Consider the following 14,482-nt stretch of genomic DNA (forward strand, 5'->3'; position numbering starts at 1 on the left):
ACAGGGCCGCATACGGTTAACAGCCTGGCGATTATGACAGCGTTAATGACACGGGATGCTAAGACCCGCATGACAAACTGAATGAAGTGATTGCGGTTGAATAAAAACTGAAGGGAGGCGCTGGTTACCCTGCAAGGCTAACACAGCCTCAAAACTTCAGAAAAACATCACGCCAGTTCAGCTGCGATGTTTGAAGATAAGCAGCGAGAGGAGAAAGCCTGTCACACGGAACTGTGGATCCCCGGCGCCATGGAAACCATGCCATTGCAACTGTGACAAACGCTACGATGAAAGTATCAGTCAAAACCTGCACTGCTTGATCCTATATCTGCTTTGTATTCTGTGGTTTCGTTTGCAGCAAAAACGAGGCGGTTGAAGCACTGCAATGCTTCTAGCAGGGCTTCTACAGTACGTGCTAACTTCCAGAGCTGAAGGAGAGGGCTGTACTGTTACAGACTGTTCAATTAGCAGCTTAAAGGCCTCGGTAATCAAACTCCCCGGTGTTTAATCAGGCGTCCGGACGGCATGCGGGGACAGCAGCGCAGCGTGGATCGGAGCGGGCTGCAGTGGCATCACCGCGCAAAGCGCCTCGTCCAACCGCCGCCAATCACGTCCGCACGCACGCGGTGACCTCATCAGCTCTGATTAGCTTCCGTCCCTCCCCCGGGGGAACTGGGCCATTATTCAAATGAGCTCACCATACTGCGCTTAAAAAAGACACCAGGGCGAACGCACAGTACTTATGTACAGCACGCAGCCTGCATACGTGTGGTGGGGTCGGGCGGCTAAAGGAGAAGAGCTGTGATTTGGGGTAGAGGGGTGTGTGTGTGTGGGGGGGGGGTGCAGGTCTGGAGGGTACAGGTGAGGGAGCACAAGGCGCTTCAACGAGCAGGGTCACACTCCGAATAAGAGTCACGTGACCCTATTTAAGACACCTCACGGTGTTGCATTGTTTCAAGCATGACAAACTGTGGGAAAGCCACTTAAATGCAAGACTGTTCATTTCTGTGCGTTAAAGCTCTGCCTCCCCCAAACCTGCACAGAACCTAATTTGTCCAGGTGCAGTGCAGTACAGTACAGTAAGTTCTGAAGACATGCAGGTGACACATTAAGGAAGTAACTGAGCAGAAAATCAGACTGCTCTCGGCCTCACTGACACGGCCCCAGACCCACACACTGACTGCTCTGTGAACCGTGCTCCCGTTTGTTATATATTAGAGGGCAGTGAGTCATTTCAGCAGTCTCGCATATTTCACCCACTGCGGGTGAAAACGGCGGAAATGTGCGTATAAAACCTCTAAAACAAACGAGAGGAGAGCCACGCCCGCGGTGAGCCGTGAAGCTGAACGGAATGGCCCTCGCGCTCTGTGGTCTGAGGGAAGATTTATGCCACCAGGTGTGGCTGCAGGCGGTAAACAGGAAGCAGCTGCCCCCGAACGCTCTAAGGACCCGCGATCCAATCACCAAACCTCACCGAGTTCTGCCGCGCTGGCCAACTGCCCGTCCCCTCCTCCCCCCCGCCCGCCCCCCCCGTCTCCCTCACGACCGCGTTTAAATAAGAACACGGCCCCCGACCAACACACACACTCTCACTCTCACACACTCGCACACTAGCGGCCGTCTGCCCTGAAAGAAAACCCGAACCGGAACACAGACAGAGCGGATTCATAACCATTACATTCGCTCACCTTCAGCAGGAAGCGGAGTGAATTCCTGAATAAACCTCACAAACCGAATCTATTACGCGCAGGTTTCAATGAGCCTTGCCACAGCTTCAGAGCGTTTACGCGGTGAACACAACGCGGAGACGAGACATGAAAGGCATTCACAAGACGCAGCGAACGGTAGCGCGTAATCTGGAGGGGTTTTTTTTAAACCGTCGCTCATGCAGAGGGAGGTGTCTCACCACTTCCTCCTCAGACCAGCTCTTCTCCACCAGTTTGGGCACGGGCTTCTTCACCAGCCGCTGGAGGGCCTTCCCGGCGTCGTAGTTACTCTCGTGTAGCTGGGGGAAGAACACAACGCTTCAGTAACCCATTTCCAATTACACTCACCTCCTCAATGCCGTTAACTGCAAATTACATGCCTTGCCACAAGTGTTCTTTAACACAAATGTGACATTTGCAGACTAACAGTGCATGGAGAGGCAAATGATTCCATGTGAAATTAGGCAGGGGGTTTATTTCCCCCCTCTGTTAGTTGTTTTTGTTATCTGCTGTACCCTGCGAGTGCTGCAGTGAAGAGAGAGACTGACAGGGTGGAGATGAAAACAGACCTGCTGTGTCTGATTATGGCCACATCTAAGCCAGGTCTCTCACACCTGCGCTAGTGTGAAGCGAACTTGCATATTGCAGTTTTATCTCAAAGCCGTTTCATCGGATGTCAAGCGACAACAAAATAACAAGCTGGTAAAAATAATCCCTGTGACACATCCCTCGTTTTGCTGAATGGCACCGAGTGAGGCACATGCTCTTCCAACAGAACAGACTCATTGCTAGCAATGCCCTAGCGCACAGGGGTTCTGTGCAATGTTTTAAATGCTATTTAAACAACATTGCTTGCCCGGTCTTGATGTTGGAGGTCTAGGCCTAAAACCTGCAGACCATTCTTTAACAAAATGCGTGCCAGCATCTGGAAATGAAACGGGCTAAGCTGGGGAAAAAGGCACTCAAATTACACCGTTCCCGCGGATGGGTTTTAACGTGTCAGTCTGACCAAAAATGCGTTTCTTTTTTTCGCCTTTCTTTAATAAAAAGAACAGCTGGGGAAAATGTGAAAGCCATTAAATCCACCGTGCTGCTGCTGGAGTCTGTAACGACAACACCCGACCAAGAGCCTTCATAAATAACCTTCTGTCACTCCTGCACCGCGGCATTATGGGATACGGCGGGATAAACCCACAGAACGTGGGTGATCCGCTTCTGCAGACGCAACATATTTTCTGCCTTTGCGAATGTTTCCATGTTCCTGGCAGTCTGGATAAGCCATCCAGCGCTGGCCGCTGCAAAAAGCGTTTGTCACGGGGTGTGCCTTACTGGGGGGAGCTGGCTCTCTGAACCAAGAGAGCCGTGCCTTTCCTGGGGGGAGCTGGCTCTCTCTGAACCAGGAGAGCCGTGCCTTTCCTGGGGGGAGCTCGCTCTCTCTGAACCAGGAGAGAGGTGCCTTTCCTGGGGGGAGCTGGCTCTCTCTGAACCAGGAGAGAGGTGCCTTTCCTGGGGGGAGCTCGCTCTCTCTGAACCAGGAGAGAGGTGCCTTTCCTGGGGGGAGCTCGCTCTCTCTGAACCAGGAGAGAGGTGCCTTTCCTGGGGGGAGCTGGCTCTCTCTGAAACAGTATGGCGGTGCCTTTCCTGGGGGGAGCTGGCTCTCTCTGAACCAGGAGAGCGGTGCCTTTCCATACTTATCCGGCTCTTAAATTCCCCACTCCCCCGCACTTCCGACACCCGGACGCGGTCGGCGCACATCGGAATTGCAAATAAGGAGAAAAGGTCGAGACAACACTGATCGGGCATCCATCTGAGGCCAGCCTGCATGTAATGTCCTATTTATTAGGGCTCCATTTGTTTCACAGGCATCTCTATGCATTTATATTGGCTACAGCAGGGGGGAAGCAGCCATTATCATGCGGTGTGTGTTTTTTGGCAGAATTAGGATCCCTTAGTGCAGGTACGCGTCCCAGGCCCTCGTAAGAACAGCCTGGCCCCGTAAGCACACAGCAGCGGACCACTCGCCCGCCTGGTGAAGGATCAGCTGTCAGGCCCGGTCTCAGTAATGGACCCATGAATTAGACCCCCCTCCCTGACACCCGCACACAGACATATTGTGCCTCAATCCTAATTTAGCACCTTATCCGACAGCCCGCTCTGCTTTCCCTGACCTTCCCAAGGAGCAGAATCAACAAGCTGCCCATGAACAAGGCAGACGAGGGAGAATATTGACGCATATTAAAAATATAATAAACTGCTGATGGACTTTATTGCCCATTGCAATTAAACCCGATGACTGTCAGGAATAATGTTATTAAGTCTCTCCTGCATTGGACAATGTAATTTCTCTAAAAGCCTTGTGTCATTCGTCACTAGTCTTTTTAATTTTCTTACATACAAAAAAAAGAAAAGAAATACTGGAGCGGAGGAATCTAAATGCGATTTATCAGCACAAGATTTTCCTGTCCGCCACAGCTTTAAAATGGCCGCCTGTTTTGGGGTGGAAAATGCATTATGACAATTACAGAGACGAGCCTGGTGCAGTGCAGAGGCCCCTGAGGACTGCTCATCGTCGGGGTGGATTGGTTGGTAAACCGTCGCTCGCGGTTATAACCTGCAGCCGTTCCACCGCCTGGAAACACCGGGCTCTGCTAAAGCAATCTTCTGCAGAAACACAGGTCCCTAATGATCAATTACAGAGAAAATGACTCTTCCTTCTGCCTCCAGATTGTCTGAAAAAGCACAAGACCACTCGGCCGCAAAGCTTCAGGAGGGATGAAAGCGGATATATCTCCCGGTTTGAAGATGTACCGCTTATTGGTTTCAGATTCATAAATATTTGTTTTCATTGACACAAAAAATACATAAATTAAGATATGGCATGAACACATTTTTAGCAATCAATAAGAATGTGTTCCATCCACAGTATTTTTGTTACCCTAAATTTAAAGTAAAGACAGTTGCTCCCTGATATGTATAGTTCAATTCAAATATTTTTTTATCATATTTACACAGCACAGCTGTCGTAATATTTAAGGGACACTTTAAATTTTTTTTAACTAAGAGTATTTTCTATGAAATATAAATGATATTGCTAGCGCAAGCAATGTTTTGAGGCTGACGAACAAATTAGGGAATTGTACCATCAGCTACTAAGCCAAAAATTCTGCTGCCAACTACTGGCAGGAGTGCAAGACACTCCATTTATCAATTTCAAACGCAATGAAATTCTAAGTGCATAATATATACTGCAATGTGTAAACAAGCTGCAGGCACAAGCTGGGGGTGAACTATAAAACGACAGAGAGCGACTACAGGGAACAGCGAAAAACAATACTCCTGAGAGCGAATGTGGTCATAAACGTGGGTGTACAGTCGGTTAAATCAGGACAGTTTCTGCTGGAGCACACAAACACTGCCCTGAATTTCTCAAACGGTTTTTGAGTGACAGTTACAGAATGGTAGGAACATTCACCTTGACACATAAAAGCCCATACATATCCACCTCAAAGTCCGACTGACTGAAATCTCAGCCAATTTTAAAAGCATTTTGGAGACGTTTTCATGTCACTGTGGGTGTCAATCGCATTTCAGTTTTCTCCCAGGTCTCCAAGACGAATGGACGAGTGTTTGTTTTCCTTCTACTTGCTTTCTACATCTTAGCTTGCAATTATTAAAATATGAATGTACATTCGTATTAAAGATGCATCTCATACGTGAAATTAAGCAGAAAAAAAGATGCATACACAAATTAAATTAAATTAAATATGCTTAACTTAATATTTCAGGAAAACAAACTGGCAAGGAAGCAAAAGTGACAAATGCACAGGAAAATGAAACAGGCCTTTTTCATTCAGCTTCAGTAAGCACACAAATGGATGAAACCCTGCTTCTGGTCATTAGCATAGCCTGTGCTACAGTATATCTGAGCATAAACTAAATGCAGCCAGAGGCAGTATTTCCATATATTTCAAACACAGGCAGTCACTGAGCAGAAATTACATTTACAGCCCATAATAGCTAATGTACAGCGTTGACACCAGTCTGAATTTATGAGCGTTATTAAGGACATAGTCATTTGTACGCTTCATGCCACGATGTTTGAGAAGGCACACATCTTATTTTTCATCCGTTCCTCCGCGGCTGCGGCAATTAACCATAAATCGATCCGCGGTGGAGAAGATGAAGGTGTCATAAAATAAAACAACATGGAAGACGGCTTTACCCACACTGCTGTGCATATACCCAATGTTTTACACCACTGATATGATTCAGTGCAGTTATCCAGTGATTCATATTACCTCTGATATGATTCAGTACAGTTATCCAATGATTCATAAACCACTGATATGATTCAGTGCATTTATTCAATGTTTTACACCACAGATATGATTCAGTGCATTGACCCAGCGTTTTACACCACCACACATGCAAGTGAAATTTAATGTGAACTATTAATGTTTTAAAATAAGTTGCTTGAAAATGATAATATATAATTACAGTATATGCACATTCCTGGATGACATGCATGATATCCTGTACCCATTCAATCGTTTGATTGATAGTTGGTAAGTGGGTGCTAACTGGTTAGTAGGTACCTAACCGCATGACTTTTTAAGAATATGCTTTTTTAAGAACATTGCACTTATGCTGAAGTGTAATGTTATTTTCTGTAGTAGCGTAAATGACTACTCACAGTATTTAATGCGTTCAGTGTAGTGTCGTCTCGTGAGGCAGCCAGGCAGCCATCTTCTGTGGATCCTCCATCACACATCCCAGCAAACGCCGCCATGCTCCTGAACACAGGGGGGAAGGACACGGCACCAGTTCAGCTCTTACTCCATAAACGAACACACAGACACAGACACAGACACAGACACAGACACAGACACAGACACAGACACAGACACAGACACAGACACACACGTGGGGTTACCTGGCCGCTCTCAGGTACATGAGGAGGTCACAGTCGTTGACCCCGGGCATCCACACAAGCTCCTCGTTCTCCGTCACCGGATGGCCGCCCGGAGAGGGGAATGGCTGGAGCTCTGGGAGTTTAGCCTGGGGCAGAGAGGCAGGGTAAAGGGGCAGGTCAGTGGGGCAGGGTAAAAGGGCAGGTCAGAGATGCACCAACACTCTAAATACTTCAGCAAGGCTGCTGAAAGAAAGCACTGGTTCCGGTAGTAATGAACCATGCAATCGCAATTCAGGGTGAAAAATAAATGAATCAAAGCGTAAAAAGGCATGGATATAAAAACAGATATAGGCTTAGGTAAGCATAACAAGAGATCTGTCCCACTCTAAATTCCGTTTTCACCCAGTGAAAATAATAAAATATTCCCTAATAACACTGCAGACAAAAATTATATCCACTGATTCAAAATTTATGTGAATTTACGTGGACTTAAGTGTTTTACACAGGAAAGCATGAGAGAGCAGGCTCATTGGTGTTTGATTTCTTCATTAGGCTGTGTGTTTGAGGGTGTGAGACAGCTGCCCCGGTACTGTAACTCTGTGGTGAAATCCACAGAGCTCATCACCAGGCTCCGGCCACACAGGGCCGGAGCAGCCAATCACGCTTCAGCAGCGCCGGGCGCGATGCCCAATGAGGCTCCACCAGGCTGTGTTTCCTGTTCGCCCGTGAGGGAGCACTTCACATCAGCAGCTACAGGCTCCTTCCATTAGCGGAGCACACCACAGCGTTACTCTCCATCTGTATGCTCAGACAGAGGCATAAGGGCCACCTGGCACAGGAGGGGGCTCGGGGTTAAGGGCGCCAAGCATGGCCTCTAATCGCCTGCTGTTTACGGCCACAGTGGCTGTGAGCGCAAATAAAAGCCTTTCTATCACACTCCAGAAAGGTGATCACACAACTTCAAACTGCAACTGATATTCTGCCAAATCAAATAGCATAAAACAACCGGCAGCTGAATGCATGAGGTTATGCGAGGCAGCCTAAGTGCAGCCCCAAGAGGTGAGGGCTAATCTAGATCCGTGTGTGTGTGTGTGTGTGTGTGTGTGTGAGTGGAGTGTGTGTGTGTGTGTGTGCATTTGCGTAGCACTCCTTACCTGGTGGCTGGGGCCCACTCTGATCTCGCCCTGTGTGCTGTTTAGGCGCCTGAAAGAAAGAGGATTAAACATTTTAAAAGACTGGAAAAAAAAAAACCTTTTAAAAAAAACAGACCACTGCAATTTTCTGTGGTTTAAAATTACCCATGAATATGAAATATGATTTAATATGATAGCCACATTACACTATTATACAACTGCAGCTTAGACAGCAGCTTTTCACAGATGGTCAGACAGAGCCCTTTTGTCCAAGGGGAAGCAATATCCGTTCAGACACAATACAACACAATACAATACAATCCTGCACCAGAGCAGCACAGCACTAGTGATAAGACAAAAGCAGACACTTTTTTCCCCACTTTAGTCCTCTGGAAAAGAGTCTTTCTGCTCATATATCAGCTCTGCTGCCTCAGTAGATATTGATACCTGAAGGGCCAACAAACCGGTACACAAGATTTAAAAGCAGCACCGTAACTCAGTGCAGGGGGGAAGGTGTTATCTGATTCCTGTGCTTTATAGCACACACTCAGAAAGACAGGCAGGAAGACTGACTCACTGGCAGCAAGTGAAGGTTGAGAAACAGCCAAACAGCACGTTTCTGTCACTCTGAGCCATCAAATTAGACAGCCAACCCATCAACCCCCAAATCCTCACACTGAAAGAATTTTCCACAAGACCAATGACGGAATCTCTCCTTCACAGGCAACAAATTCAGGTCAATAAGAGTTAATTCATCAAAGTGTAAGGTCATGTGGATTATCCTGATTATTTTTGCAGTATTGAAGCTGACTAAAGTTGACATTCATTTCCCCTCAAGAATACTTTTTCACCAAAAAGAAAACAAACCCTTCATTTACCACAGGCAAATTAGGGAGAGTACAAACAGGGCGTTGACACATTTTTTGTTCAATAGTATGCTTCAATAGAAAGCTCATCATTGAGAACCGAGAGCATCATGGTGCACTTCATGCAATTGGCTTACAACTGCAAAAGTCCCACGTCCCAGGTAAAAGGAAGAGTTACCTTCAAAAACTAAAAGTAAATGGTGCGTGTGCCCAATGATGGATTGGAGACCTGTCAAGGGGGTATTCTTGCCTTTCGCCCAGTGCCTGCTGGGATAGGCTACAGCCCTGTGACCAGGAATAAGCGGGTTAGATAACAGATGGATGGTCGGAGGAGAAAGGTTTCTGTAACGGAGGATGGAGGGGTGGGCTCTGCCTAGGTGAATGTTCACACTCTGCTATACATTTACCGCATTTACAAGCAACTTAGAAGCAAAGAAAAAAAATTGTATTCTTTGATTTATCGTGCTTAGTGTTGAATTTGAAATATATCTGACAGGGCAATGGCTTATAGGGACTTACAAAAAAAAATCTGCAATGCATTTAACACTTGAAAAAAAGAGAATAAGATCTTAACGCTCCACTGAAAAAGGGAGAGCAGGAGAGAAGTGAGAAAAGAGCGCTGCTGAAACCAATCTGCCTGACACCTTCCATTACTGCTTTTTGTTGCTGTGCTCAATGACTCCATTCTCAGGATGGGATTACTTTCCACAAGCTGGGAACAGACACATTTTAGCTGAGCTAATATTGTACAAAGTGAACTGAGGCGACTGGGGGGGGGGGGAAATCAGGATCCCAACCGCCAGCTATAACAAATGCCGGTAACCATAGTGACGGCAATTTAATAATAGTGCTCATATCTCCAGCTGCAGTGGATTAAAGAAAATGACAAGATGTTCCTTCTGAAAAAAGGGGGGGGGGGGGCAGTCACTCCGTTGCCATGGCGACGCCTCCCATTTTCATACGGCCCTCCATAGAGTGGCCCAGAAACTGTCACTATGATTTGCACCCAGAGAAACACAACTCTATATTACTCAGGTGGTACAACACAGAGGATGCTGGATCCTTGGTTGTGTTAAACGCCTTTGTGGGTCTCCAACAGGCAGCCTAGGGGTTTCTTTAACTGTTCTTCCCCACAGCGCATCCTCCCCCCAACCTTTCACTTGGCAGAAATGTATATTCTGTCAACATTAACTACCCTAAAGTAGACGTGAAATGGCAGGCATATGTATTGCGCAGAAAGGCTGCACCATTATTTGGTTTCTGTGTGTTACAGAGGCCAGGCTTAGCAACTAGGTGACAGAAGAAACATTTTAGGCAAAGCTGGATTCATTTTTGGTCTCCAAATCTTATTCATAGAGGGTTACAGATGAAGCAAAATCACTGTGCAATTTCAATGTCAGGACAAGCTTTGCAACAGTAAGCTGGGCTTGCGAGAGCAATGCCATATATTTTCAACAGATGTGGTCAGCAGGTTCTTGAAGGCATTAAGAGGGACACAGAGGGATCTAGAAGCGGGACCAAAAACTAAAATATTGTCTAAACAGTAGAACATGACTTCAGCTCTCCTGCTGTGGCGGTCCCCAGGAACCAGACACTTGATTGACAGCAGGAAGGGAGAGGACCACAGCGACGGTTTATCCTGCTTTTTCTGTGGTTTTTCTGGGCTGCATGCTCTTAAATAAGGCAATGCTGCAGACATTTCCAGCTTAACGTCTCGTCCTCAATACGAAACCGCGTAAATGTAAAACATTCCTAACCACTGACGGTCGGACCAACTTCGGTCAACCAAGACCACACAAGTGCAGATTGTTTGGATGCACAGGAAGGCTTATAACCCTGTCCAAAAATAAAAACTCTTATGTAAAACATTTACACCAGAAATATGAAGTGGAACTGTTGCATCCCAGTGATATTCATAAACACTGGAACATATTCTCATAACAAATGTGCAGTGGATCAGTTCTACTGGACTAGATCCACGGCAATAACAAACTGCACGAAACCCCTTTCCTGACATTTGTGTCCGGATATTCAGACTCGCCCTAATTAACCCACCTGCTTTGTTCTCTTCTGCTGTAATCCCAAACTAAACCCATTTCTCATTGGGAAATATGTCAATTAATTGTGCTATTACATTGTGTTATTAACTTTACCTGTTCTTTCAGGTAAAGTTATTCATAACACTTAAATATATATGCCATTTATAGGAGATAGATTTTGTTTTATAATCCTTATTAGATCAGTAAAACTATAAAAGTTTTTGCCTTGCATAGATGTATATTTATGTATTTTGCTGGGTCTTATTTTGCTGGATACAAATTCCCTTGCACGTCTCAGGAAAGGTCTCCTCTTAAAGAGATGCATCGAGCGTACCTTCACGATATTTAACAAAAGTATGCCAGAAAAAAAAACAACAAATGCAAGTAAACAAGTAAAAAAATAATCTATCAAACCCGTTCCATATGTCCTTAGATGCATTTTAAAAACGCATAAGGGATAAAATGAATACACGCAAGATAATATTTTCAACCATATATTCAGTTACAGGCAGGGCACGCATCTTAATCCAAGATAATTTCCATCCTTAAAAGCAATACAAGTATACTGCATATAATGTTCAAAAAGAAGGCAATAACGTTATAGTATATTAAAGACAACAGTGCATTACTAGCTAGTCAGTAGCCATTTAAGATGATGAGGCAACTATCATTTAAAAATAAAACATAAAAGCCTTGTCCAAGTAATGCCGCTTGAAATTAAATTACGATAACAGCTTACTACCACGACCCGAGTTATCTGCTATAATGATGTTAATAACTGAATTGATTGCGTTCATCTTAACTGTGTCATCGTGCCAAAACAGAGCAAAACCCGGCACACCGAGTTGACAATTGGGAAAGCAATCAACACTAGTCCCGCCCCCACCATCAAGCTCAGCCAATCCTTGGACGACTGTAATGCTCCCTCCAAACGTTACATAAACACAGCTAAAGGCCCAAACATTCCATGATAGCCACATCGACAGAGCTCTAGATCTTCATGCACAAGCTTCGCCACCGCTCATCAGCTGCCAGAAGAGTAAGCCTCTCTCTGCTCTTCTACGCCATATCATCTCGATAGTAAACACGACTCGATATCAAGTCCTGCAAAATGGAGTCTTGGTATGCAGCGCTTCTGATTTTCGGAGAGCAACACAAATAGCTAGGAGAAAGTTAAATCTGACAGCTAGCTTGCCAACTACATGCAGACATCGAAAGCTCAGCTGCTAGCTAACTCGCTAGCTCCGTGTACCGTTTTTGGGAGCAGCTTGCTTGCAAATACTTAAAGCAGCAACACTGACAATGGCGCACATAACCTTGTAAAATCATAGCGATTCCATATACATATTTTATACACAAGTATTATGTCGCAGCAATCGCAGCATGAGATAGAAACAACAACGCGGTTTCGTCAAAAAGCATGGAAAATATATGCAGCGAAGCCTACCTTCGTGGACTGAACAGGTCGTCCATGTCGGAATCGAGTCGTTTCGTTTAGCCAATGTTGACAGTTTTCCTGCCGAAGTGGCTGCAATAAACTCCCCTTTCCCCCTATATCTAGATAAGTAGTCAAAATGGAGGAGGACGCAGTCTCTCGGAGAGGTTTTCACTGAGCTTGTGCTATGACCTCAGCCTTCACGCACAGCGTACAAAGTTCCCGTTTGGACGGACCGCACTGAGCATGTGCCGCGACCTTACACACAGAGACACGCTGGAAACGCGATCCATCTCTGCCCGTCTTCCACATAAACAAGGCCGGTTCCCGAAGCCGCTGACGCCTCGCGCAGCATACCAAACAAGCAGCGGAAGGAGGGGGGAGAACAGAGAGCGAGTGGGGCCCTGGTTAAGGGGACTCTTAACATGCAACATTCACGAGCTGCAGCAGAAATCTCGGTAATTTTACGGTGCACTGTGATGTCTGTGATTATCTGTGCACTGTGATTATCTGCGATGTATAAAAATAATAATAAATAATAATAATAACAACAACAACAACAAATAATATTAAACAAAAAATATATCCACAACAAATTGTTCTATTATTTAAACAATGTGGCAATGCAATACGTTACTCTAAAGAATGAAAACTCAAACTCTGAAGATGAAGGCAACAGAACAGCAGGAGAACAGATTGCACATCTTTCATTTGGTAAAACATTGGGCGATAGTTTAAAACACAATGCACCAGGGTTGAAATAAAATCAGCATCACCATTTCAGGCACTTTTCATCAGCTAAAAAATGTATAGTATTAATAAACTGAAATGGAAAATGAGTAATTTGACATCTTTTACACTCAACTATGATACTTTAGTGAACACTGTACAACTAACCCTGCAGCAATATAAAGGAATGCAAGGTTTGTATACAGTATAATAAAAATACAGTGAACATGATTAATATCACAACACTCTGTACATCATAGGGATGTTATTTACAATGGGGAGTTGCATCTCATGAATAATTTTGTTATTATACCCCTCCCCCTTGCACATGATGGCTTTGCTGAAATTCATATTTTTCATGAATAATTTCAGCATTGAAAGCAGTCGGAAAGCAGTTGAAAGAACTCATTTTCTTTACTATGCCCAGATTGAGATTCTTCAGTTTAAATAAGCTGCCCAATAAAGAAACATAACAAGGACAATTTGTTCAAAAATTACCTCCCGTTATATTACCTCAGAAATATCCCAACCATAATCCAAATGAATATTAAATCGGAATTCATACTTCCCATGGTGTTAAACTGTATACCAACAGTAACAATACATATATTTGTATTTGAAAACATTAAATTACTGTGCAATAACGTACTGTACAGTACTTCTTGAAAAACTTGCTCAGTATACACTCATATATAGTCATATATATGTTCCTGGACAAAATGAAGCAGAACAATTAATTAAAAAATGAACAGGTGGGCATTGCATCATTGCCCTCTATTGACGGTGTGAAGTTTGAAAATTTTCTGGCATTTCTGCCAGAATCTGAAGACATCGGACCGTACGCTGTATCCCCCTGCAGCAGGGAGACCCCCGCCTGTCACAGACTCTGTGCATTTATATCATATCATCATAGTCATAGACTCGGTATTTCAGAGATTCTAGCCATCCTGTGGCAGGCAGTGCACACTCCTCTGTTCAAACTAAATAAGCCTATTGCATTATTACACCTTAATACAAACATTTGTCACTCTGCAGCAAAACACCGTTCAAAAAACAGTAGCTTCACAACTTTGGCTGAGACAAAAGCCTGCATTGAAAACATTCCACACGGAAGACAAATCTAAAAGGGACATTACTGCCTGGCCAATAAGTGACATTTAATGAGGATTCTTACTACGTGTATACAATGAGCAAAAAGTAATGGCGCAGGTGAGAAGGGGAGATGTGTGGCCTTCGGTGTCACATACCAATATAATTCTGAATAGAAAATTAAAAAATAAATGCAATTTAATAAAATAAGTATTCTCCATGGTAAGTAAAATCTAATGAAAATTACAGATTTTGATTTGCATAAGGAAGGAAAAGGAACTGCAGCACTTCAGCTTTGATAAACAGCAAGATAAGCAAGAAAAAAAAAAGTATCATCCATTTATCTCTGGTAATAATCTATTGTTTTGGATATACAAACCAGCGTGGAACATTCAAACTCTTTTTGAATTAATACATTTATAAAATTTTAACCTAAATAAGCTACTGAAGCTACCATATTATAGTGCCAAATCACAATGTTTAAAGTGTGATAAATTAAACTGAATCAACACGCTGCAGTCTCAAAAATAACAAAATAACAGAACGTTGAAGTAGGCTTCAAATGAGATCCAA

The 14,482-nt window shown here is 44.4% G+C and overlaps 1 protein-coding gene and 1 long non-coding RNA gene across 6 annotated transcripts in view; one reads left to right on the top strand and one right to left on the bottom strand.

Annotated features, from left to right (window-relative positions):
- Positions 1–14,482, bottom strand: part of rerea (arginine-glutamic acid dipeptide (RE) repeats a) — a 179,546-nt gene that overhangs the window by 34,600 nt on the left and 130,464 nt on the right. For 4 of the 5 annotated variants that reach the window (XM_061219707.1, XM_061219706.1, XM_061219709.1 and 1 more), the window contains 4 exons: positions 7,773–7,821; positions 6,640–6,764; positions 6,400–6,499; positions 1,907–2,005 (listed from right to left, as the gene is read on the bottom strand). In XM_061219707.1, the coding sequence (XP_061075691.1) occupies positions 1,907–2,005; positions 6,400–6,499; positions 6,640–6,764; positions 7,773–7,821 (373 nt within the window). Of the gene's footprint in view, positions 1–1,906; positions 2,006–6,399; positions 6,500–6,639; positions 6,765–7,772; positions 7,822–12,103; positions 12,470–14,482 lie in introns of those variants that run through there. The other variant, XM_061219710.1, reaches the window with a different exon arrangement.
- Positions 11,614–12,927, top strand: LOC133109939 (uncharacterized). The gene is made up of 2 exons (XR_009704801.1): positions 11,614–11,695; positions 12,218–12,927. It is a non-coding gene; the product is annotated as an uncharacterized LOC133109939 (long non-coding RNA).

Source organism: Conger conger, chromosome 14, assembly GCF_963514075.1.
Source record: "Conger conger chromosome 14, fConCon1.1, whole genome shotgun sequence".
In the NCBI taxonomy this organism is placed as follows: domain Eukaryota; kingdom Metazoa; phylum Chordata; class Actinopteri; order Anguilliformes; family Congridae; genus Conger; species Conger conger.